At 62.4% G+C, this 24,965-nt stretch overlaps 1 protein-coding gene and 1 long non-coding RNA gene across 5 annotated transcripts in view; both read right to left on the minus strand.

Moving 5' to 3' along the window:
- PER2 (period circadian regulator 2) overlaps positions 1-19,390 on the minus strand; it is a 32,761-nt gene extending 13,371 nt beyond the window's left edge. For 3 of the 4 annotated variants that reach the window (XM_053655243.1, XM_053655241.1, XM_053655244.1), the window contains exons 1-10: positions 19,247-19,390; positions 10,797-11,043; positions 10,338-10,400; positions 8,871-9,025; positions 7,575-7,696; positions 6,507-6,708; positions 4,940-4,991; positions 3,948-4,090; positions 2,403-2,481; positions 473-579 (exon numbers count right to left, since the gene is read on the minus strand). In XM_053655243.1, the coding sequence (XP_053511218.1) occupies positions 473-579; positions 2,403-2,481; positions 3,948-4,090; positions 4,940-4,991; positions 6,507-6,708; positions 7,575-7,696; positions 8,871-9,025; positions 10,338-10,400; positions 10,797-11,026 (1,153 nt within the window). In that variant the 5' untranslated portion in view covers positions 11,027-11,043; positions 19,247-19,390. Of the gene's footprint in view, positions 1-472; positions 580-2,402; positions 2,482-3,947; positions 4,091-4,939; positions 4,992-6,506; positions 6,709-7,574; positions 7,697-8,870; positions 9,026-10,337; positions 10,401-10,796; positions 11,044-15,672; positions 15,909-19,246 lie in introns of those variants that run through there. The other variant, XM_053655242.1, reaches the window with a different exon arrangement.
- A 395-nt stretch (positions 19,391-19,785) lies between these two features.
- Positions 19,786-23,013, minus strand: LOC128625844 (uncharacterized). The gene is made up of 3 exons (XR_008389675.1): positions 22,947-23,013; positions 22,108-22,250; positions 19,786-20,827 (listed from the first exon to the last, which is right to left on the minus strand). It is a non-coding gene; the product is annotated as an uncharacterized LOC128625844 (long non-coding RNA).
- Positions 23,014-24,965: the final 1,952 nt, after the last annotated feature.

Consider the following 24,965-nt stretch of genomic DNA (forward strand, 5'->3'; position numbering starts at 1 on the left):
CCCGACCAGGGCGGCCAACACCTGCCCCGAGCTGCGGCCCTCCGGCTCCCGCCCAGCTTTCGACCACGGCAGAGGGCGGTTGCCAGCAGTGTCCTCCACATCAGGAGCCCACGCACTGCCGGCTGCGGCTGGACTTCTCCAAGCCCCGCCTGGGTCTACGAGGCCTGGGCTTGGGGCACACCCGTCGTCCACCACCCCAACTTGGCCTTTCCCTTCCCGCCGAGGTGGGCCCTGGGACCCCTTCTCCCACCTGCCAGGGACACCAGCAGCGAGAGTGAGGTGCTGCTCAGGCCGTGGACCCAAAGGGAAGCCACAGACGGAGCCGGGACTGGGGCGGGCGGCGGCGCCCGTCGCCCACACGCTGCGAGTGGGTCGGACCCGTCCCTGCAGAGCACCGACCCCAGGACACATCCGGGCACACGTCGCTTTTCTCAGAGCCCTGGAGGTGGGGGACAGCGTGAAGGGGACCTACTCTTCCTGTGGATGGTGAGCATCAGCGGCCTGTCGCTGGGGTGCAGCTGCAGGAGCACTGGGGTCTCGACCAGGTCCTGAGGCAGGTGGCCCAGGAGGGGGACTGCCCTGCAAGGCAAGCACACAGAGGGCCACCGCTGCAGCTGCGAGAGGACATGTCCCATAGTGCGGCATCCCAGCGGGCCAGCTGACCACGCCTGAACTGCCCGTCTGTTTATGGGGAGAGGGACAGGCTGCAGGCTCCCCGGGGATCGGAACTTGGGGACCAGGCCAACAGAGCAGCAGCCTGTTGCTCAACGGCCCCAGGAAGGAGGACAGCGCCCCCGGGGCCTGGAGGACAGCGCCGAGCGCCTCCGCGTCCCAGCTCCTCTCCTGGGAGAATCCGTCTTGCACGCGCTTTCCCTTCTCTGCTCTGCAGACCCTTCTCTCTCTGTTTCCAAGTCTGGCCAGGCATGGCCTGGCGCGGGTGCTTTAACGAGTTTGGGGCCTGGAGACACGTCTGCCTCTTTTCCTGCTCTGGCCCCTCCACGGGGGCCTCCCTGGTGTCACTGTTCCAGCCCGGGGGGCCGTCCTCTATGCCCACCGGTCTGGTGGGAGCTGTCAGTCTGTTTTCCGAGAAACGCTGCGTGTGGAAGCTCTGCAGAGCCCTCCTGCCCCTGCCGTCCCCCGCCCTGCCCCTTCTCGGGAGCTGCAGCTCAGCCTTCTTCCCGGCCCGAACTCGAGTCCACACAGATTTCCAAACTCTTCTGCTCACGTGGAAGGACGCTCTCCTGTGAGAGTCGGAATGTGCCTCCGCCCCCACCCCCACTCCCCGGGGTGCGGAACTCTCTCAGGCCTTGTGTTTTCCTTTGGCCGGATGTACAGAGTGTTCCTGATGTTGTCCTTGCTCCAGGCCTGGCCGATGGGGGTGGGGGCTTGGTAACAGAAGGAGGGGGAAGGGGAGGGGACAGGGGGAGGAGGCGGCGGCAGCTTTGCTGGGGGTGGCCGAGTGGGCGGTGGGCCCACAGCATCCTGCACAACTGCTTGCCAGCCCTCCTTCCTGCAGGAGGCTGAGTAGACTCCCCGGCTGGGCTGCAGACAATTCTCCGACTTTTGGAGGAATAAAAGTTTTCCTAGTTGCCTTGCAAATGCAGCTCCCAGGCTCCACCCTCAGGGACCCTTGTCAGGCAGGGCTGGTGGGGCGGGGGAACCTGGGCCCCGAAGCTGCCTCTGCCCAGCCCTGCCACAGGTGGCCGGTGACGTGCCCCTAAGCAGCAAGGAGCTGGAGGCTGCTGGTCCCTGGCGGTCCAAGAGCAGAGCTTTCCCAGGAGACCCTGTGGCCTGCACTCAGGGGTGGGCAGTAGGGAGGACCTGACCCTGGACGGCGCCTGTGGAGGCGACCTTGGCCCGTTGCAGAGAGCTCAGTGTGCTCAGGGGGCCTCCCGTGTGTATGCCAAGAACTCCCCTCCCCGACCACAGCCCGCAGCCCACGGCGCTTTCTGTCTCTACGCATCCCTGCCGGAGGAGCCGGGAGCGGCACACAGGGGCCCTGGCCCTGCGCCAGTGAGCCCGGACCCTCAGGTGTCTGGACAGTGGGCACGGGGCACCCACACATGTGCGGCCATCCCAGGGGTGCCGACCCCACCTGCACCGGGGCACAGTCGTGTCCAACTTGGAAACGAGAGCCCCCCCCAGTGTCCCATTCTCAGGGTCACGTCTCAGGAGGCTTTTGGCATGATCTCCAAGTATCTCATTGCCTAAGAGCACGTGGGCGTTTCTGTTAGGCTACAACGAGGAACACGCAGGCCCAGTACCACCTTCACTGAGCTTCCTCCATCCTGAAGTGGCCACTGAGACGAGGCCACACTCCGAGTGTCTGGGGAGGGGCCTGGGGGCCTGAGACACGCGTGGTGCGAGGGCACGGGCAGCAGGGACAGTGCCACAGGGCTTACCTTTCGTCTACGTCCTGGAACACACAGCTGGGTGTGTGTGTGGTCGTGAAAACCCTCTTTTCCGGAGGAATTCTAGGGGCTGAGAGAACAGAATTCAGCTCAAATGTCTGACTCTGAGAAACACGTACGTAAAGTGGTGACAGAATGACAACCAGAGGCTGCGCAGCCTCCGAGTGACCGGTGCCACATAAAGGGGACGGGGGCTTGGCAGCCACCCACTGCTCTGGGGACCAGCCAGGCCCGGCGGCCAGGGGGCCCGTTCACAGGGCCGCGTGCTGGTGCGTCGGCTGCTCGGGGAACCCGGCGGCCGGGCCCACGCCCAGGCTTTTAGGGTCCTGCGAGGTGAGCTGGACAGACTCTTTTCTGACGCTGAGTTCAGCGTTTGGACTCGAACTTCTCAGCCAACGTCCCCGTGCCGGGACTTTGCCGTCCCCAAGGTGGGCAAAGGCAGCGTGCACCATGGGAACCGCACATCCAGATCTCCGCTCAACCCCCAAACTCATGGACAAAATATTCAAAATTCCAGCTGTTACCTTCACGAAGGAGACGCTGATCATTTGGGGGAATAACCTGCTGAAATCTAAGTGACCCTGTGACCCTTCCTGGGATGTTTGGAAGATAACACTCTGTACGCAGGGTCCCCTCCAGCAGCTGGCAGAACGGTACACACCCAGAACATTCCTACCGCTGGGAAAACACCCCTGTGGGAGGCGCGGCAGCCCGCTGCGGGGAGCGCCAGGGCACAGTGGGCGAGGCCCCGTGGTCTGGGCGGCGCCTGCCATCAGGTCATGGGCTTTGCTGAGCTGCCACAGTGAGACCTGTGGCTCCTGGCCAGGAGCTGTGGCTGGTTTGAAACCTGTTGCAAGCTACTCAGGAGGGTCACCAGGAAGATGGGATCAGGATGGCAAAGTCCCTCAAAGAACCCAGATCTGGGTTTTTGGGGGCAGGAGGTGGCCTGCAGAGCTAGGAGGGCTGGGAAAGGACACCTGGTGAGAGACCCCACTGAGGTGACTGGGTGGTGACAGGTGGGGATGGGGCACAGCAGGAGCAGAGCTGGGGGGTCTGGGGCTGCCTGTGGGCAGGAGCCGGCAGACCCGGTAAAGGCACTCCGGCCGAGGAGGGCAGGGAGGAGGCTTGCGCTTTCTCACTCAGGGGTGGGGGCGGAGCAGCGTTCTCAGTGGTGCTGGGGTCCCCAGCACGGAGGGCCCAGGGGTGAGGCCCGGGGGGGGGCACAGGAGAGGCAGGGACTCAGGCGCCGGACCTGTCAGGGCTGCTGCCACTACACGGACAGAAGGCAGTGACTGGGGAAGGCAAAGGACCCGTGGTCACGGTGACGGTGGGAGCATGGGTGAGAGGTGTCAGCATGCAGGCCTGGGACTGTGGCCAGGAAGGCCAGGTGACACAGGTGGGCGTGCTAAGTGTCGAGGGACAGGTGGCTCTGCCCAGGGCCCGGGGAGCTGGGCTGGAACCTCCCACAGATAAGGGTCTGACCCACAGCAGGGACCGGGGACCAGAGCAGCCCGGGCAGCCCACGCCTGCCATCACCTTCATAGCCCGAGTGCACCCTCTCGGCCAGCAGCACGCAGCACAGCTGGTTCTCGGCACCCTGCTGCTCCGGCACCTGGGCCAGGTACGGCGTCATGCGGAACGGGTGGTAGCGGACCTCGTTCTCATGGCTCTTCCCAGCGCTGGAGGGAAGGGCACCATTAGAGGGTGGAGTCAGGAGGAACGTCCCCTTACTGCTGGCTGTCACCTCTCAGCAACCCCTTCACTGGCGGTGCAGATGCCCGCCAGGTGGAGCTGGACAGCTGCCCGGGGCTGCAGCCGTGTCCCTCCCCACTGAGGAGCTGGGCCTCTGTCCCGCCCTCGGAGTTCCCCCGACACGCAAACCTGAGTGGCCAGCCCCGGGCAGTGAGCAAGCCTGGAGCCCACCTCTGGAGCCGTTTGCATTTTAACGGGGGGAGGGATGTTGCTCCAGCAGTGGGGTCCCGGCTGCTCCGGGCCCCACTGTGTGTGGGGGGCGGCCCTCTGACACTGCGGTGAGGTGCTCAGCCGGTTCCCCATTTCAGGCCAAAAGCCTGCTGGGGAAGCTTCTGGGCTTTCCCGGGAAAATGTGCTTTTTCAAAAAAACACACACGCGGAGCAAAGCCTGCACAACCCTGGGGGTCCCCGGGGTGTGCACGTCTCCCCAGGGGAGGCCCTCTGGCCCTTCTCCAGGTGCCGGACAGCAGAGCCAGCCTCCGCAGGCCCTGTGAGGAGCTCGGGGAGGACCGAGCTGGAGGGCTGCAGGGATGGTCATGCCGTCTTAGCCCCACATGTTTAAGACGCAGCAGCTGGACCAGGTGCTTCCACCCACTTTGCAGGCATCCACCTGCTGCGTGGCCCCCGGCCCCCAAGACCAGGTGCAGGTGGGATCAAGGCCCTTCCCACCTCCGGAGAAGCAGGGGCGTGGGGAGGTGCCTGGGTCCCCCCCGCCTCCCACCAAGGCCTTGGGGCGAAATGGTCGTGCCGTTTCCAGTTTAGGAAGCTGGGCTTACCTGATACGGCAGAAGAAAGACTTTTCCTCCACGCGTTCCTGAGTGAAAGAATCTGAGAGAAAACCCCCAAGTCAGCACCCAAGACACCGCTAAGCGCAGCTGGTGCCCCGTGTCCCCTGCACCCACGCCCGCCGCGGTCAGAGCCGAGGTGAGGGCTGACCCACCCAGCTCGGGGCCTTGGGGCGCTCCCTCCCAGCCCTGGCTAAAGTGGAGTCTCGTTTCACGAGCGTGTCGCATCCCAGCGGGCAGGCAGGGGTCTGCCACTTTGGGGATGGTACCGATGCCGCCAGACACGCTGACCGACCACTCAACTCTGGGAGATGCGCTGCCCGCCAGGCAGGACCTTCACACATAAAGCCGTAAACATGGCGACCCACCTATCTGGGGGGATATTTGGTTCTGATAGAAACAACGGCCAGACTTTCACAGCTTACATCAATCCTTTCACTAACTTCTTTAACAACACGCCCAGCAGGAACGGGGGGCAACAGGGTGACCCCAGCACAGGCGAGGGGAAGGGTTTCCGGCACGAAGGGCGTTTGGATGCCGACCGTTCGCTCAGTCGTCTCCCCTACGCCGCAGAAATGAGGGAAAGTAGTTCAGTCACCAGACGGGGAAACGGTGCGAAATGACAGGCCGGACAGACCTCCAGGACGTCACCGGGCCTTTCTCTCTTACTCAGGCAAAAACTCGTCACACCCCTCAGGGACAGAGGCCCCGGGACACGCCCTGTGCGCTCCAGCGGCCTGGCCAGATGGTCCTCGGGCGGCATTTTGGGAGCACGGGGACGGGTCTCCACCTGGAGCCGAAAGCCAGTGTCCTCTGCCTGCCGGTCACCCGAGAGCCTGCTGCACTTCTGGGCCCAGGACGGTTGCCGTCGGCAGGGACTACCGTCCCGCTGCAGCGGTGACCCAGAGAAGCTGGCCCCTGGGCCGCATTTACAACTGAGCCCTGTCTGTCTCCTGTCCACCCCTCTGGGCCCCTGGGAGCCTCTGGGCCTCGTCTGCCCTCAGCTCTGCAGTCGGAGCCCAGTGCGGGCAACACTTCACTGGGGGGGGCGCCTGCTGGCCACCCTGGGCACTGCAAGCTAGAGGGGCTTTGAGGACGGCCTGGGCTGCCAGGGCCCTGAACCAGGTTTCTGCTGAGTCCTGTCTGGTCACCTAGTCCCCCACACCTCCTACGGGCAAGACCCGCACGGGTGCCGGGGACGCTGTCCAAGCTCTCTGGACTCAGTCCCACTGTCCCCCTGCAGGTGGCCATGGGCACACAAGGTTAGCGGCGGGAGCCCCCTCTGTGGACGCCCCCAGACGTGCCCCAGCCCACCCACACTCCGCAGACCAGGCCGCACACCTGCTGCTGAAAGCCAGGTCACCTGCAAAGGCCTCCTGCATCTCAGGAGCCTCCGCGATGTTCCCCGCTCTCTAAAATTTGTGAAAAGACCACCTTGCTCCCTATCAACTCTGAACAAACACCTCTGGGCCTCTCACTGAGGACAGAGGGCGGTGATGGCCTGGTCTCTGGCTGAGGAGAGGCGGCCCGTGCCCCCCCGCCTGCGCCCGGGCCGCACCTGCCCCGCTGCGGACGCTCCAGGGCGGGAGCCTGTACGGCGTGGTGGAGCTGTGGAACACGCTGACGTCATGGGGCGCCAGGAACTCCACGAACTTGGCGTCACGGAAGGTGTCCCTCTTGCAGTGGAAGATGGAGGCCACCTGGTCAGAGACGTACAGGACTTTCCCGGTGACCAGGGACACAGCCGCAGCGAACATGTCCTGGAAGGACGCACACACCAGTGAGAGTGGGCGGGGCCTGACGGGAGGGGCGCTGATGGGGCGGGTGATGGGGCGGCTGGGCATGGAAGGTCCGGCGGGTCCTGGGCCCCTCCCTCAGTTCTGACCAGAATAACCCTACTTCCCTCCCATGCAGCGAGGTCCAAGCAGGACTGTTTGAAGAACAACATCGGGGTTCCACTGCGAAAAGCAACCCAGGGGTGCCAGTCCCCCAGAGATGCCCATTCAGGACTCTTGGGCATGGAGCCCCCAGTGCCAGCCTGGCTGATTTGGAGGTGGAAGGGCCATGCTCCCCTCTCCCTCTGTCACCGGGGCTGGCGTGTTCCTCCCCTGGGGTGCCAGGGGCTGCTGGGGGCTCCAGGCCCTTTGAGCTCAGGGCTGCGGGGGACAGGGGGTGCTGGAGAAAGGGGGTGGGCAGTGCAGAAGCCCAGTCACCAGGCAGCTTTACCTGCCCCGGGCTCTGCTCACTGAGACCTGGGGCTGCGGGGCACGGTCAGCCTGCGCCCCTCCCCAGACCTCCGGGGCCCCTCCTTCATGAACCGGTGGATGCATGAGCTTTGCAGCCTCCTGAAGCTGACTTCCAGTCCTGGGGCACCACCCACAAAGCCCGAGCAGTGACCAAACGCCCCCTGGTGTGCCCTCACCCCGAAGGGCAAGGCACGTGATCGAGGTGGGGTTGCCTTCCCATGTGGGAGCACAGGGTGGAGTGGCAAGGGGCTCTGCTCTGGACCACTGACTTCACATACTTTTCCTTAAGGTCTGAACTCACTTCCTGAGACTCCACACCGCCCCCCCCCCCACCCGGGAGCCAGTGGCCAGGGCGCGGGGCTCGGCAGAAGAAGACTCACCCCGTTCTTCATGATGAACTCCGAGGTGACGCTCTGGATCTCCTCCAGGGTGTAGGAGGGCACATCCGCGCCGCACGCAGGCTTCTCGCTGGACATGAGCAGCTGGTAGTACTCCTCGTTGGCTACGGAGAGACCGGGCACAGTTCCGTGACACATGGGCGAGGAAACCCCCTCCCCGCACCGGGGAGAACGGTGCAGGCGAGACAAATCAGGAAGCCTTCGGTGACCGAGTGTTTCAACAGGAGGTGCACATCATCCCAAACAACACGCGCCGAGTTCCGGCCCAAGCGCTGTGCCCCGTGAGGGCGTGGGTCCGGGGCTGCATCTCCGCTCCTGTGCAGGTCGCCTGCGGCAGCCCCGGCTCTGCCTCCCGGTGGCCTGACCCATGAGCACAGGTGCGCAGGGGACCCAGCCTAGAGACAGAGGCGCCGTGGGGAACTGAGACCCAGGACACGGGCACCTGCCCAGTGGTAGCACCCAGTGAAGGGAGGTGCTTAGGGGCTCCGCGTGGACGGGTGGACGTGGAAGTGCCTGAGCCCAACGGTGTGTGTTTGGGCGACAGCGGTGTCTGTTCCCAGGCTCTTGGCCGGTGGCTTCTGCACCGTGTCCTCAGACGAAGCCCCCGGCCGTCCACCCCGGGCGCGGAAGGACGTCCTGTGCTGTGACCCAAAGGGCAGACGCCCTCTGGTGGGTGGGGGTTGGGCTCTGGAGGCCCGTCTCCAGGTGCACCTGCAGTGGGAGGGGCGCTGTGCCCGCCTGCCTGAAGACCACCGCCATGACGGCTCAGGCGCTCCCCGCAGAACGGAAACAGACAGCCCGAGGTCCCCTGTGCAGCAGCTCCAAGACGCTGCCTTCCCAGGACACGTGTGTGGCCCCGCCCTGGGGCCCTCAGGCCATCTTTCTCAGGTGGGCCGGTCCTCCCTCAGCTGCTGGGGGTGGGGAGGGGCTGCTTCAGTTCCATTCCCAGCTGCTCCCATTGCCAGGCGGTCAGGGCCCACCATCTCTGGCTGGAGCCTGGGGGACTCGCGCTGTCCTTGCCGTGCCCCGGCTCCAGTCTGGAGCACCAAAAGGGCACCTCGTAAGTGGGTTTCGTTTATTTATCAGCTGGTGCTCTCCCTACTCGTCCTTTCCCTCCGAGTCAGGCGCCTGTGAACGGAAGCTCCCAATCGGGCAGCTTTCCGGACTCCGAAACCCCTCCCTCTGCATCAGCTGGGCTCCAAGGCCCGCCCAGGCCAGCTCTCCTCTGGGCGTGAAGTTGCATCTACAGGTTGGAATGGACCCACCAGGCAGACGTACCTTTCACCTGCTTCACGCTCCTCAGGGCGTACTTCAAGGTCGCCAGCGTGCTGGCTTTCCCCTTGGCCTTCTTGTCTGCGGGGAGGTGGACCTTCAGCTCCTTGAGCGTCCGGATCAGCTCCTTGTGCGTGTCGGCTTTGGCAGACTGCTCGCTGCTGCAAAGGCAAACAGAGAGGCGGTGAGACACCCGCCTCTGGGCCCTTTTCTGCAGAAACTCGCGTCTGGCCCGGTTTCTCCCCCAGGCCCAGGACACCTCGGTCCACATGGCTCCTTGCAGCACTCCCGGCCTCGCCCAGGGGGGCAGCAATGGAAACGGAGCTGCTGTGGCCAAGGCACTGCCAGTGCTCGCTGGGCCTCCAAACGCTCAAACAGGCGACAGACACTGTCCTGGAGCGCCACTCACAAAGATGGACACAAGACAGCAGGGGGTACAGCCAGCAGGCTGGAGGTGAAGACACTGTTTCGAATTAGCGCCACCAGGCGCACCTGCCAGAGAGAGCCGCCCTCCCTCGGCTGATGTGATTGCTCCCTTCCCTGTCTCGCAAACAGCCCTGGCCTCCCCCCGCTCGGGGCACTGTTTGGGTTTCTGCCAGCATCCGTGCGTCCTGAACTGCTGTTCTCTGCACTCTCAAAGGAATGCCTGCCGCCTCTCACTCAGGCCTTTTATTTTTAGGTTAACACCTACTGGGCGCCAGCAGCACCCTCACTGGTTGTGACAATAAAAAGTGTCTCGACAAAGAAGACTTGCCCCGGGGGGGGGGGGGGGGAACCACTGCTTCAACCCAAGTGACAAGTCAGACACCCTTCCAGCTGGCTCTTCTCCCCTAAGTGAGGTCTGCCCTGCGCCCAGAAAGGCCTGCTGGTTGACCCAACACCTGGCCGAGCTGACCCACAGCTGAGCTGGGCCTTCCCTGTCTGTCTCGGCTAGAAAAGGGTCACGTGATGCTGATCACGTGATACCAGTGGCGTGCTGGAGCGTGGGCGAGCCCAGGACGACCCAGAGAAAGGAAGAGATGGAAGGAAGGACCCTCGGGCTGAAGGAGCAGAGCCAGGGAGGAAGGGCGGGCGGGCGCCTGCTGGGGGAGGCCGGCCTGTGTGGCCCAGAAGGCGCCAAGAGAACCACAGACACTCTCCAGGGTCTGGGTGACTCCAGGAAGTGCCCTGTGCCCAGGACCGAGAGCTGGCTGTTGTTCCAGCTGTGACGATGCCTGTGGGTGGGAAACTATGGGTACATCTGTCACAAACACCTCAACAGGCTGAGGATGTCCAGTGGACGCCTCTCAGATGCAGACAAGGCCTGCTGGGGTGGGGCTGGACGGGCCACAGACCCAGAGCAGCGTGGGGGGCCCTGGGCAGCACTTGGGGACAGACAGCCAGTGTCTGAGGGGCTAACAGGTTCTAGCAGAAGCGTAAACAAGTCATGTCCCCCCGAAACTGGACCGCCAAGGACAGGTCTCGGGGCCTCACCTGCAGCCGCTGGTGGAAGTGTGGTGCTGGGACTTCGCCAGCATCAGGCTGAAGGCGTCCGGACTGCAGGGGCGGGAAACGGAGACAGAGCTCAGAGACCCCTGCACCGCATCCCCCCACACACCCGCGGGGACAGGCTGGGTCCCACCACAACAGGAGACGTGCAGTCAAGGTCCGACAGGAATGCAAGACCTTCAGGGACCCCAGGCTAAGGGGGCGAGCCCGTGCTGTCTGCCGCACCCACAGGTGGGACGGCGGCCCCGCCACACCAGCCGTGGCAGCAGGATGAGGAAGGGCCGACCCTGGGATGTTTTAGTCATTCTAAGTTAACAAGATTTTCAAAAATCTGGAGAAAAAGCCAATCCTCACGATTTAAAGATGGCAAAGCCGCCGGATGATGGCAGAAGTGAGGCCCCGAGGAGACAAACGGGGCCCCACCTCAGCGGCCGGCGGCCCTACCTGCCACGGGTGTCTGGCGGCCCCACCAGCATCCTCAGCTCCTTGCCGCTGTCGTCACAGTCGCTGCCCTGCGAGTCCCGTCCCACGGAGCTGTTCTCAGTGGCCTCGGTCCCGCTCGAGCCGCCGCTCATGTCTACGTCCTCTGGGAGCGGGGCCTGGCTGGGTGTGGGCTCCGTGGGCTTCTTGGTGGGGCTGCCGGGGCCGGGGGCAAAGCTGGCAAACCCGTTCATGATGGCCCTGAAGGAAGCTGCCAGAGGAGAGACACGTCGTCAGCTGGAAGATGCACCGTGGCCACTGCCGCCATCACAGGGCCCCCCGGGGTGGGGGGCCTTCTCTCTGCTTTGCCACGCGAGTGGGTAGTTGCCGGCCACCTGTGGGCATCACCGGGCTTTCTCGTTTGTTCTCAGGGAGGACCGCCGGCCACGAACTAGGGAGGCAGGGGATTGGGCAGCCTCAGCCCCTGACCTTGAGTGGCTGACGGCCTTGCAGGAGGTGACAAGAGTGTTGGCCGCCACCCAGCAGAGGGGACTTTGGGGAATATGCAGACTCCCACTGAGTGGCTGGCGGGGCCGGAACCCTGCAGGTTGTCTGGGATCTGCCCGGATGGGTGGAGGCAGCTGGGCTCAGAAATCTTGGCCATCACAAGCCACGGGAGACCCTGAAGCCAGGAAGTGGGCAGGGGGAGACCCCTGAGATGAGGCTGTGGGTCGGGGAGGCTTGGGGGAGGGTGTGGCTGTGGACAGCAGGTGCCCCCTGCGAGGGGACACGCATGGGTGGGGAGCTCTGGGTTCCAGGCGATGGGCCAGTCCCAGCACTTGAGTGCGGCAGGTCTGGGTGGGCTGCATTGTGGGGTGGGGGTGTGCAGGGGACGCTGGTCAGCAGCAAGTTCACACTCTGTCCGTCTGAAACAGGCCACGGCCAGGAGCCACAGGAGCACTGTGCACACCAGACTGACGTCACTCAGACTGCTCGCGGACGGCCCCACTGCTGCACTAGACAGAACCTGATCTTTGGGGCTTTGGGGGTGGGGTGGGTGGAGGGGCAGAAACTTGAGCCAGAGCAGCGGGAGGCGCTCACACTAACTCTGGGGGAGACACGCGGGTGGGCTCTGACTGCAGCTCGAGGTGCCGCAGGGTGAAAGGAAGGCTGGGAGGCGTCTCTCGGACGGAGAGCGCAGGGGGGAACGCCCCCCACCACCATGGAAGGGCATGGCGGGGGGCGGGGGAGCCACACAAGCGGAGCAGGCCTGGGGGCACCAGGTGTGGGGACAGAGAAGCTGCCGGCACCCGGGCCTCTTGCGGCCAGGTGTGCAAACCCCCTTGTCTCGCCTCCTGAGCCCAGAGCCCGCAACACCAGGGCCAGGGGACCCACTGACAAGGCTCCCGAAGGCCAGCCTTGGGCTCCTGGTAGGGAAGGTGACCAGGGGATCCAGGCAGCGGCCCCTTCATGGAGGGCGGTCCCCAGGAGGCAGAATGCACCCCACAGCTTCCTGTGCTCAAGGAAACAGGCCGGACGCCAGCTGAGCACGGGCTCGGCCGGACGGGGCGACTGCCGGCGAGGTGCCGAGGGCCTGACACCGTCCACCTCGAGCGTCCTCACAGCCACTGCCCCGCACACATAGGGGTCTCCTTCTGTCCCACCACGCAGATGAGAGACCGGGGAGGGGTCTTTCCCGAGGCCACACGGCAGGTGACAGTGCTGGATCTCGGCCCACCTGTCCCTGGGGACCAGGACCCATGGGGAACCAGGCCACATGACTTCCTGGAGAGCAGCGGGTCTGATCAGACCTCGCCTGCCACATGAACGAACGCGTGACGACGGACAGGAGCCGACATGCGGCCTTGAGCAGACTGCAGTCGAGACCGGAGCACACGCTCCTGGACGGCCCACGGCCGGGAGCAACTCGAGGACGGCGGCACCGGGGCCACAGGGAAAGACCAAGCAAGGAGGGAGTCGGGCGGGCAGGCAAGGGAGGAAGGGCTGACGCCACAGACTGAGAAGCAAGTGCCACAGGCGAAGGGACAGGGAGGACGATGAAGTTCGGAGTCGGTGAGGAAGAAGATGCCTCCGCGACCGGAAGGCCAGCGTGAAAGCCCCGCGCTTCCCTTTCTGGAAGAGACACCACGAGGCAGAGACGACGCTGAAAGAGGCACATGGGGAAAGCCGGGCGCCCCCCAGAGCCCCCCCCCGCCCCCCAGCACCAGGCAGGACGGTGGGAGGGCCTCCCCACGGCTGGTTCAAAGGATGCTCTCCAGGGAAAGAAACTCCACCTGCCTCTGTACAGCCAAGTGAGTGGGTCACCCACCGAGGCCCGAGGGCCGTGCTGGTCTTGGGCAGCTCTGCGTGGCTCTGAGCCGGGAAGGTCACGGTCGAAGGGAGACCTCAGAAAAAAGAGACACCTGCTCAGCAGGGTGTTTGGGCCGCTTATCGATTCCCAGGACCACAGAGAAGGGACGACACCATGTCCCAGTGAAAGGCAGGAACAAAGCAGGCAGGCCGCTCCGCCGCAGCCCCTTCACCCACTTCACGGGAGGAAGCGCGACCCAGTGCAGTGGGGGAGCGCAAGTTCTCATCTGCGGAAGACAGACCACAGAGAAGGAGCCGTTCCCACACACAAGGACCTGCATCTGCAAACTCCCTCGGAAGTCAGCAGGGAGGCCGCCCTGGCCGGGCACTGGCCTCAGCTTCCAGACTCGGCCCTTGTCCACTGGGCTCTGGCCGCAACTTCCCCAGGACGATGAGGGAGGTCCTCTTTCCCTCCCCAGGGAGGCCCCCTGTCACCTGCCGGGGCCTGCCCTGGGCACGGCTGATCTCCAGGTGCCTGGCACTCGCCCTGCACAAACAGCACTGGCTCCTCTCCCCGCTGCACTGACACTGCCCGACCCGTCCACACTGACCCCCAGGGCAGCACTAGGGTGCACCCGCACCCATTGAAGAGAGGGGGACCAAACATGCTGACGTGCGGAAATGCTGGATATCAACAAGCCCACTGGGAACAGTGTGTGACAGTGACAGTGAGGCAGCAGGCCGCACGCATGCAGGGCTCACGCAGAACGCGCCGACGTGGTCTGGACACGGCATGGCGGTGCCTGGTCGCTCTTACTGCACACGGCACCCCGGGCGATGGCAGGGCAAAGTGCGGGGCACGGCCCTCCTGCCCCCCAGGAGCTCACACTCGGGCCGGCAGGGAGACGTCAGGGCACACACGGGGACCAATGCTCAGTGTGAAAGAGGAAGAAGCTGGGCAGGCCCATGTCTAGGTGACAGGTGATATCTGACCTCGTACCTGAGCCCCTGTGCATGGGGCGGACTCCGACCCCCTGGGCCTCACTCCCCCGGCCGGCAGCCCCCAGCTCCTCCCCAGCCTTGGCTGGGCACAGCCCCTCCCTGGTCCTCCTGGCTGCACACCTCAGGCAGCCCGGGGCCTCTGGCTCTGCCACCGTGTGTGGCCTCAGACGAAGTGCCACACCATGAGGTGGGTCCTGGCTTCACCAGCTGCTGCCAAAGGGCATGTGAGGCAACCGGGCTGAGAGCAATCACTCTGCGGAGGTTAACTTTGACCATGGGGGCTGGGCCCGAGGTCGGTCTGCTTCCCACCCCTCCCCTGAACGGCTGTTCCGAAGCTCCTCTTCCTGGCCTTCTCTCCTTTCTCTTTTGGACAGTCTGCTGATGGGGCTCTGGGGCTGCGTGACCTGCTGGGTGCCCGGCTAGGGTGTCCTCTGGTGTGTGTTCCCACCTTCTCCTCCTCGCTTCTGCCCTCACAGCTCCTGCCCGGCTGGCCCCTCCCAGGGAAGTGTGACCCTCTGCCAGGACTCTGCTTGGGAAAGTGCCCGAGTTACGACAGACTAGGGAGTGGGGGCCAGCTGGACACTGGAGGGAGAACATTCGAGGCAAGGGCAGCAAGGGCAGCAAGGGCAAAGGCATCTGGAGAAGACGGCAGCGTCTGGAGAGGAGAGGGCACGGCCAGAGCTGCGTGGCCAAGGGGCAGAGCCCAACTCCTGCTTCGTTCTGCGGGGACGGGGAACTGCTGGAGAGTTCTGTGCAAGATCTGGCCCACACCCCAGCGGGGCTGCCCACCCAACTCCCGGGACCCCTCCCATGTCACTCTGCAGCCCCCAGAACACAGCAGGTCCTTCCTGCTGAATGGATCATGAAGGCCGAGTGGCTAGCGAGCAGCCCCTGGATAGTGGGGGCTTCGGCGGCCCCCCACTTCCTGGCCATGTGGTCCTGAGCAAGTTCCTGAGCAAGTTCCTGAGCCTTCCTTGCCTGTTTCCTCATGTGACATACGGGGCCACAGCAGCACCTGCCTCCGACCGGCTGCCGGGATGGCGGGGGATGGGGGCCTAGTGACTCGGCTGTGTGAGGTGTCTGGGGTGCAGTCAGTGTCCACCAGAGGCCGGCCAGCTTTCACCATCGCTGCCAACCACGACAGGGGCAGACGTGATAAGAAACCTCGTTTGTTGTAAAAGGAGGAATCTCACCGCCAGGGGAGCTGGCAGCCCCCCCGCCGGCACATGGACCTCCTCGGGAAGGAAGGGGGCAGGCACCGTGCGAGACTGTCGCTGCACCCTGGGAGCTTGGCCTGGCCCCTCCCTCGTGGGGCCCCTGGCAGCCTGTCCAAGCGGGGCTCGCTGAGAAGGAGGGACAGGACCCCCTCGGTGAAAGACAGTCTTTTCTCAGAGAAGGTCATGCAAGCATGGCAGAAACGCGAAACAGCACACCAAACTAAATCGCCCAAACTTCATCACTCCAGAGGACGCGTCACTCGGCACTGACGGCTCTAATGGACCGACCCCAGGCTGCCAAGTCGGCAAACCAATGTGCCCGGCAAAGCAGACCGCCTCCCGCCTTCCACAGACGTTCACGCAGCACCCACCTGTGCCGGCACTGCCCCGGCCCTGGGGGCGGTGCTCCTGGGCCAGGGTGCCAGGGGCCCAGGAAGAAAAGGGGCTGCCAGGGCTGCCCCTCTGGCATGAGCTGCACACCTGTCCCTCAAGGACCCTCTGCTGTCCCCTTCCCAGGTGCCCATACACGGGCTCTGACCCTGGAGGACAGTCAGACCCAGGGAAAGGAGCTAATTTCGGGCCTGGACTCTGGTGGTTCCTCCATACCAAAGGTCTGACCAAGGTATGGAGGACAGCCGGACACAGGGCCGCTTGGGCAAAGTGCGGACTGCGCTGAGGTCACCGTCTGGGCCAGGCTTCCCAGGAATATGGGAGGTGGAGGAGGCACAGCAGAGAGCAGGCGGGGACCCAGGGCTGAAATTCTTTGAAACTGGCTGATGGGTTCACGGGTTCCTTACACTGTCCTCTCCATTGTCACGTATCTGCAGAGTTTCCATAATAAATAGTAAAAAAACAAAAAAGAAAGAAAGAAACACAAGCACAGCCTGGGCCCCAGTTCCACCTGCCACAGCCGCCCCCAGGATGGGTAAAGGCTGCTCTGGCTCAGGAGGCTTGAGCCAAAGGGGGAAGTTCAAGTTCATTTCCTTGAGGAAATCAGACATTAGTTCAATCACTGAAGGTGATCAACTTTTTGACACGGAAGAATAAATACAAGCAGAAAAGTCCCAAATCATAAGGTCAAAGCTTGATGTACATCCACAAATTGAGCACCTGTGTCCCCAGCACCCAGCCCCCCAGGGGCCCCACCGCCCAGCCTGGTCCCCACCCGCCAGACTCCTCCCCGCCTGGCTGACCCTGCCTCTCCAGGCACTTTGCACAGCAGGATCCCGGAGCCTGTGCACGCGGCCACGAGCCGGCGGTGTTCTACAACCCAGATTTATAGCCCGTCTGCTTCTTCCTGGTAGGAGCCAAGTCCCCGAGGCCAGCCTGCTGTAATCTGAAGAAAATGTTTGTCCTGCTCAACAAACACTGCGCTCTCCATGGCAACAGCTGGGTAACGGAGGAAAATGTGCCTGCGGCCGTCCAGCTGTGAGGGGAGGGCGGCTGGGGCCCAGCCTGTCTCGGCCTCTCCAGACCCCCCAGCACTCTGAGTTCTGCCTGGGACTCGAGGACGCAGGCCAGCACAGATCCAAGAGGACGATAAGGCAGAGTACCAGCTGCCCCGCTGCAGCCCTCAGGGCATGAGCTGCCTGGGGCCGGCGAACTCCGGCTGTCCCTATCTCTCTCTGTCTCAGCCAGAAGGAACCCTTAAGGCCTTCTTCAAGGCCTTCTTCAAGGCCTGGAGCCCGCTCAGCCTTCGGCATGGACACTGGCCACAACCCCTGCCCTTACCCAGTGACCGCTCGCCTGCTCACTCACTGCCACTGATTTGCACTAGACTTGGAGATACAGTAACAAACCTGTTACAGGTGTGCAGCAAGGAGCATAAAGAGTTAACAGAGGCCCCCGCTGGGGGGCACAGGTGGGCCAGTGTCCACCAGGGTGGGCCACGGGGCGTCTGCGCAACTCTGGGGCTGTGTATTTCTAGTGAGTTCTGCTGAGGACGTGGTTATCAGTGTCACTCTTCTGACTGAACGCGGGGAGGCCCTGCCAGCCGCTCGCTGACCCGACAGAGGCTGAGGTTTGCTGAGTCCAGTGAAGTTACGTCACCATTTAAAAACAGAGGCCAGGGTTTTTCTAAAAGTAAAGTATGTGCTTGAGAAACAGTACGAATGAAAAGAACCCTTTTTGTTTCCTTCTGGCCTCATGGGAACATGCCGTTCAGACCAGCCATACCGGGTCTGGAGGCAAGAGCGCGTCCGAAGCCCATGTAGTTGCCTGGGAAGTCCTTGAAACAGACCTCCAAGATGGCCTCACCCTATCCCTTCTTACGGATAAGGAAACTGAGGCCAGGGGGCAGGGAGCTGAGTCACTCAGCAGCAGCCGCTGGCTGGCAGCAGGGCAGGCCCCCCTCCCATCCAGCATCCAGCCTCCACAGACAGCCTCCACAGACAGCCTGGGCTGCACCTGGGCTGCGCTGGTTCTGCACCAGTGAATCACACCAACAGGACAGTGACAGGTGACGCTGACACCCACGGCACCATCCCTGTGGTGGCATAGCACGTCGCTTTCCACTTAAAAAGCTCCATTCCCATCTCACCCAAGCACCTTGTAAAAAGTGATTAGCCTTGTACTTAAAAACTCAGTGGCCAGTTAAAGGCTCAGGCAGAGTCCCGTTGCCTTCTTGGTCAAACCCAGCCTGGGACCAGAAACCCTGGGGTAGGGGTAGGGGCACCAGTTTGCAGCCAGGGAGCAGTCGATGGCCCTGCTCTGTCCGCCGGGGAGGTGGGAGGTGCTCATGGAGGCTGCCTGGGGGGGTTCCTAACATTTGAGGGACCTGAGGCCCCTCCCCCTAATATTCCCACCCACTCAGGAGTCAGCACCCACTTTGAGGCTTCCAGAGAACCTCAGCAGCTCACCCTGACCCAGATCAAGACCCTCAGGACGACGGGAAGCCCTGCGGCACCCGAGCTCGGTCGGGCCCAGCCCCGAGAGATGTCCGCCCAGCAGGTATCTGGGCTTCAGTGTTGTCGTCCGTCAAGGCAAGGGGCTGCCCTGGATGATTTCCAGGGTACCTTCCGACTCCGTTGTTCTTTGGGTATGAATCAGCTTACCACATGGGTTTATTTGCGTGGGTTACAGAAACCATGGCAACAGAGTTGTCATCCCTTAACCTGGCCTTCCGGAAGACTATAGCAGGCTGGCACCTGCCCCCCACCCCTGTCAATGGCCAGGACTCGGCAGCCAAGGGACACCCGTGAAGGATGGTATGACTGCTGTATCACAGGTGGGGCCCCCTCCATCCACCAAACCTGGGGAGAGAGAATAAGACGGGGGAGTCCAGTGTGGGTGCAGGGGCACACGGGGTGTGCCTTCCAGCGCACAGGGTTCCCAGCCAGGCCTTCTAGTCTCTCGGCTCACCCACTTCAGGGGACCCATAGACTGTCCTGGCAGGGCTCTTAGACCAGCGCCCACCTGCGGCCCTTCCCCAGCTGGAGAGGTGGCTCTCTGGCCTCAGAGCAAGCAACCGGTTCCCTAGGGGCTCCCCTGTGTTCCCAGAAACAGTTGCACTGGCCCTTGGTTGCCTTGATCTTTCCCTGACCTCTCCCCACTGGGTGAGGGAGGGGTCATGAAAGAAAATGATCTGCAGGACAGGCTGGTGTGGTGGCCACAGCTGCTCTGTGACCTGAGACAAGTTTCCTAACCTCTCTGAACCTCAGTTTCTTGATCTGCAAAATGGGGATAACAGTGCCCACCCATCCCTCACCCTCCAGGCCACTTTCAAGTCTAGAAGGATTCCCACGACCCAGGAATCTCCGGGATCGCGCCTCCGTGGGCTGGCGTAGCCGCCGCCGTCCCCGGAGCCCACCCGCCAGTCCTCCACACTCGCCAGCCCGCCGGCCCGGGGCCGCACCGGCCGGCAGCGGTTACGTAACCAGCGAGCGGGCGGCAGCTGCACTACTGACCGCCCCAGCCCGGCGCCGGTCCTCCCGGCCGCGCACTCACCGTGGAGCTGCGTCCTCGCCTGTCTCCTGGTCGACCCGCGCGTCTGTCCACGGACCCGCGCTCGCTGTCGCAGCCGCTGAGAGCAGCGCGTCGTCCACAGCGCAGCCCGCCGCAGCCGCCGCCGTCGCCGCTGCCGCTGACTGGTCGCTGTCACATAGTGGAAAACGTGACCGCGCGCGCGGAGCCCGCCCCCAGCACCCCCATTGGCCACGATGCTGCCTCATTTGCATACGGGGAGGCTTGGCAAGCAAGTGTCGCGTTTCCATTGGCTACGGTGCCTGTCGCTCTCTTTACATAAGACGCACATGGAACTCCATGTTCACCGTGTAGGTTCCTCAATGAAGACACGGCGCGCTCCTTTCCCCCTCCTCGTCCTCGCAAGTGGTCCCTTCCACTTCCGGCCTCGGCGTCTTCCATTCAAGACAGCCCGCGTCGGCGGGCTCGGGGAGCTAGGAGTGGAGCGTACCACCGCGGGGCAGGGGACGGGGACCGGCTCCTACGCACCTCGATTCAGGCGGCGGGGCAGACGGACTCCCGCTGCAGCCCAGGATCCGGGAGGCTGCCAGGTTCGGCGACAGGCCAGAGGCGCGTCCTCAGCGGCCACGGCCGCGAGAAACTCCCCGAGGTCATCTCTCATTCACGTTTCACGTTCATTTACTCATTCATCGCTACTAGGCGCTCGGCTCAGGAGACCGACACCCTGCCCGAACTCCCGAGGCATGCCCAACCAGGCCACCAAAGCTTACACTTGTCCCAAACCTGCCCCAGAACTGTCGGCTCCCAAGAGACCTTTCTTATTTTTTAGACTGTGTGTTTCTGTTTTGGGTTCAGGAAATAGGAATATTCGAACTCTGGAGGTACCCAGGTATGAAATGAATGATGTCCCTGAACCCAACCACGTCATTCGGAAGAAAGAACCAGCTGTCTCGGAAAGGGAACTTAATCAAATACTGAATTGGGCGTTGTGGATGGTAAATTCACCAGCCCCGGAATCACCCCCAGAGGCTCCATGAAGTGTGAGTGAGAAAGGAAAACTGCTGTCCGAAGGAAGGAAGGAAGGCACAAGCCACAGAGACACAGCGTGCCAGTCCCTGGAGCATGTTGGCCGAGGCCATCTGTTCTTTCAGTCAGTGCTGTTCGGGGCCTGTCGAGCCCCCAGCCTGCTGTCTGTCAGGGGTGTCCAACCTGCGGCCTGCAGACTGCACGCATCCCAGCATGGCTATGATTGTGGCTCAGCACAAAATTGTAAATTTACTTAAAGCCTTCTTTTTGCTCATCAGTTTTCACTAGTGTTTGTGTATTTAATGTTTGGCCCAAGACAACTCTTCTTCTGGTGTGGCCCAGAGATGCCATTGGACACCCCTGGGAAGTGTCCGGAGTGACCTAGTAGTGGGCCAAGAACTGCGCGCAGGACGTGACTCACATGCAGGCTCCAGGCAGTGGGGCTGCAGCAGCCTCTGAAGTGCAGGGTCTGGGGGGAGTGCGAGGCTGTCCCTGAGGGGCCGAGGGGACACTAGCTGTCCCAGGAGCGGGGCCAGGAGCTTCTCCCTGCACGCGTCCCATTCTCATTCCTGGGCTCTCCTGTCGGGATGGAAGGGAAGGAAGAGTTACAGTCTGGCTGCCTGCAGCCAAACCCACATTCAGGAATTCTCATTTCTTTTCCTCTTCTTGACAAGCGTGTGTGACTTGGGCAGACACAGGGGCAAAGTAGGGCAAGTACCAAGTTCATTGGGGCAAGTCTTTCCCCCATAGGCCCCAGGAGGCCGGCTGTGTGGCTCACACTGCACTGAGTGACTGTCCCCTCCTCCTGCTTCTCTGACACACTCCCCACCCTGCTCCCTAACACACGCACACAGACACACACCCAAGCAAATCCAGAGCCGGCTGCAGGGACACACCCACAGGTCCTTTTGTTTCTTCACTGTACATTGACGTCAATGGTGAGCCCCATTGTTCTGGAAGCCAGTGTAAACAGACAGCTCATCCAGGCAGAGAGATTCTCCTGCCGCCCAACTTTCCCTACCCTTGCTTCTTGTTCAGCCTGCAGCCTAAAGCCCCATTTCCTCCCCAAAGTTAGCCTTTCCTATTTCGATAATGAAAAGATTGAAGCAATTACTTTAGAAAGTAAATGTCATGGGTTTCTAGAATTCTTCAGAACCTAACTTTCATTCAGTGTCTCGTGGCGAGCTCCTTCGCCCTGGTTATCGGGCACTTCCCTTCACTGCGTGGACATTAGCCGACACCAGGTTGGGGGGGGGATGCAAACGTGCCTCTTTCTGGACCCCTGGCTTCTCAGGGTTTGTGGCGTAGGAGTGAGGAGGTGGGTTCGGAGGCAGTTTCACCTAAGATAGGGTGTGAGTCCCGGGAAAACCGGACAGACCTAAGAGGAAGCCTGCACTCCCGCCCTGACAGAAAAACACTGAGGGGGGCAAACCCCCAGGATCAGGCAGAGGCCGAGGGTGCCATTCTCCCTGAACAAGGTGGTGAGTGAGTGCGTGTGTGTGTGTGTGTGTGTGCTGGGCATTCAGGTGGCAGGTGGAGTGAATCCTGGTCAGCCTACACTGCCCTGCTGCTGTGTTGGGATTAGCTGTCACCTTTAGCTAGCACAGAGGTCTTGGCCAGATGAATGGCTGTTGGCACTAAGGAAGGCAGGCTGGCAAGAAGGAAGCCTGGGGGCGGGGTGGTAAACCAGTTCCCCAGCTGCCTGCGGAATGCTGTTCTGGAAGTGGCTGGCCTCCGGTCTCAGCCTTCCCCCCCGCCTTTCCAGCCAAAGGCTGCTCTGGCCCAGTCCCTGGTCCATTTCCACCCAGGCCCAGCCCGGCCTGCAGGGCCCCACTGCACCCAGGTCTCCATGCCCTTACCAGGCCACTCGCTGGCTCCCTCGTTCGCTCACGCAGGCAGCCAGCTATTTATTGGGCGACTACTGTATGGCACACATTTCGCTGGCCACTGCCTCCTCTTCTCGCGATCACAAGGTTTGTGGGTCAGCCAGCTGGCGCACGAGCTGGGGAGGCAGAGGACAGGGGCTGGGAAGAGAATTATGTCTATAAACAGCGTGGCTAGCCTGTCCTCTCTAGGAGACAGAGGGGACACTGCCGATCTGTCTGGTCCTCTAGCCGCAGAGTCCTTTTCCTGGGTCCAGGGACATTGGAGATGAGAATGCCTGACCCGACCCTCACTCTCCATCCTCCCTTGTGCCTGGTGCCTGCGCACAGCTGTAGGCTGGGGACCGTGGCAGCTCCTGGCAGGGACACTCTCAGTGGGGTGGGCCCACAAGCATGGGCAGCTGTCTAGGGAGGGCTCCGTGGCCCAGGGTAGAGAAGGCATCTTTACTGGGGGTCACACACCTGCTGCTGAGGGATTTAGTTTTTTAAACTAAGTATAGATTCGGGGAAGGCTGTTCTTTGTTTGGGGGAGACACGTGCATGTTGTGTAGTCATGGGTCTCCCCCAGGAGGTCAGAGGTTGAAGCCGCCACAGTGAGCAGGCTCCATTGTCCCCACCACCACCCCAGAGAAGCTGCTCTACAGGGAAACTGAGCGCGTCTTCACACAGTGCCATTTGGCCGTCTCCTCGCTGTCCCTTCCTGAGGGCACCTGGGTAGCGCAGTGCAATGGTACGGGCTGGAGCCTTCGGTACCGCCGAACGGAGGCGGTGAGCATGGACACCCCCGCCCCATTCCAGTCCGCGGGAGAGAGTACCCCACACTTCATCCTGAAGTGGACGTCAGCCTCAGCGGTGTGGACTTTCACAGCTGTCCTTGTCACACGGAGGTCTCTTTCTGTGATAGTTTGCTGAGAACCTTTTTATAAAATCATGCAATGGTGCAATCGGCTTTTAATCCGTGGTAATTATTATTTGAGAGTATTTCCTCCAAATAAATCTAACCTGTTATTTTGCAGATCTGCAGGTGATTGGAGTCACACAGCTCTGTGTCTGCGGTACAGCACTCTCCATAGACTTGCTTACTTCATCACGTACCTACGAAAGTAAATTAAAAATCAGTGCCTGAGGCTCTGCCTTTTCTAGGTCGGTGGCTTCCTCTTTATTGCCACAAGAATCCAATGATTAGATGTGCACCCAACTGACTTGCTATCAGTTTTCCAAATGGAAGGTATGATTTTGACGGAAGCCAAAAAACCTGTTTGCTATTCCGTCACCTGAGGAAGGTTAAATGTCCTGGTCCTGAGGCCATAAAACAAAAAACCAAGGAACCAATGAGGTGAGAACTTAGCCTCCTGGTCAGGGAGAGGGTGTGGCGGTGGCTGGGGTCAGTTGGGGTCAGAGCTTCGCCCGGCTTGAGGGCCGACGTCCGGGTGGCTTCTCTGGTCTCGGGCGGCTTCGGCCACTTCCCAGGGTCTCTGGGCTACCACCGCCCTCCCTCTGGTGGCGGCCAGGAGAGGCGACTTTCCCTTAAGGCTGCCTCTGGCGGAGGTGACACCCGTGTCTGGGGCAACCCTTTGGAGGTCAGAATGACCTCTCTTCCCTTGGTGTGTCATCCAGCTCGGGGCCCTGGACCTGGACCGGGGAGGCCCCTGAAGAATCTGTTGTCCTGTCCCCTTCTGCCTGGTGTATGTCCCCAAAGCTCTCACCTCAGCTTCGTTCTGCCTGCATTGCTGAGGCTGGGGCTTAGGGGGGGATCCCAGCTGGCACCCCTGCCCCCTAGAAGTCCTGGGCAGTGTCAGGAACTGGGAGCCACCAAGGCCCCTCCCTGTCAGGCCGTCTGACCCTCCATGGAGCCGAGGTCCCCAGGGTGCCCCTCTCCCCGACGAGCTGCGGCGGAGCCCGCGTGCTCACTAGACACCATGCTCAGCAATCTCGGTGAATTCTCTTGTTTAAGCCCCACAGCCCCGAATGGCCTGGGTCCAGGCCCCCTGGCCCCTTTGTGAAAAACTCCCTGGAAGCCGCAGTGCAGTAAGGAGTCTTGTGGGGCTGGGCCTAGGTCACGAGCAAAGGCAACCCTTGTCTGCAGACAACCCTTGTGACCGCCCTCAGCCCTCCCCGCCCCTGCAGGGCCTGCGGATAAGATGGCCAGAGTCCAAAGTCCAGTGTTCCTCTTGTTCTGGAACATCCCCCCCCCCCCGCTGCCTCCCTCTGCTGTGTGAGTGGCCTGGGCTCCCAGATGGGGACGGCCAGCCCCAGCCCCACCCGCCCTGTCCGCAGCCCCCCTCATGCATCCGCCTGAGTCTCAGCCAGTTTCCCTCCCCGAGATTCTGCCCCGGGCCAACCCGAGTGTCACCTGTGTCACCTGCGGGGTTGGTTCCTGCTCACCAGCTTCTCTCTGGAGCCCAAAGTGAAAGAATGCCACCTGTCCCCAGGCCAAAGCTTTTTGGGAGCAACAAAGAGGTTTGCCGGACCTCTGTCGGATGGGAGACACCCACTCTGGGGGTGGCAAAGGGTCACCTGGCTGGCTGAGTGGCAAAGGCAGGAGCCCAGGTGACTGTAGGCTGCAGTAGCCTGGGGGCACCAGACGGCCCCACTGTGAAAGAGACTTGGGGGGACTTGGGGAGAAAAGCTGCTGTGTGCCCACCTCCCACTGCCCCCCACACCACCCTCTACAACAGATTGAGTCCTAAGAAGGAGGAGGAGGAGGGGAAACAGAGACCCTCCTGCCCCTGCCCCCGTGCTGGGAAGCTGCTGCAGGGAGGCCATGGGGGACTCAGAGGAGGGTGAGACCCCCCGGTATTGTAGCCGACAGCGCCCGGAGCTCTGGAAAGGAT

The sequence above is a fragment of the Artibeus jamaicensis genome, unplaced genomic scaffold, assembly GCF_021234435.1.
Source record: "Artibeus jamaicensis isolate MK-2021 breed Jamaican fruit bat unplaced genomic scaffold, CSHL_Jam_final contig_944, whole genome shotgun sequence".
Classification (NCBI taxonomy): domain Eukaryota; kingdom Metazoa; phylum Chordata; class Mammalia; order Chiroptera; family Phyllostomidae; genus Artibeus; species Artibeus jamaicensis.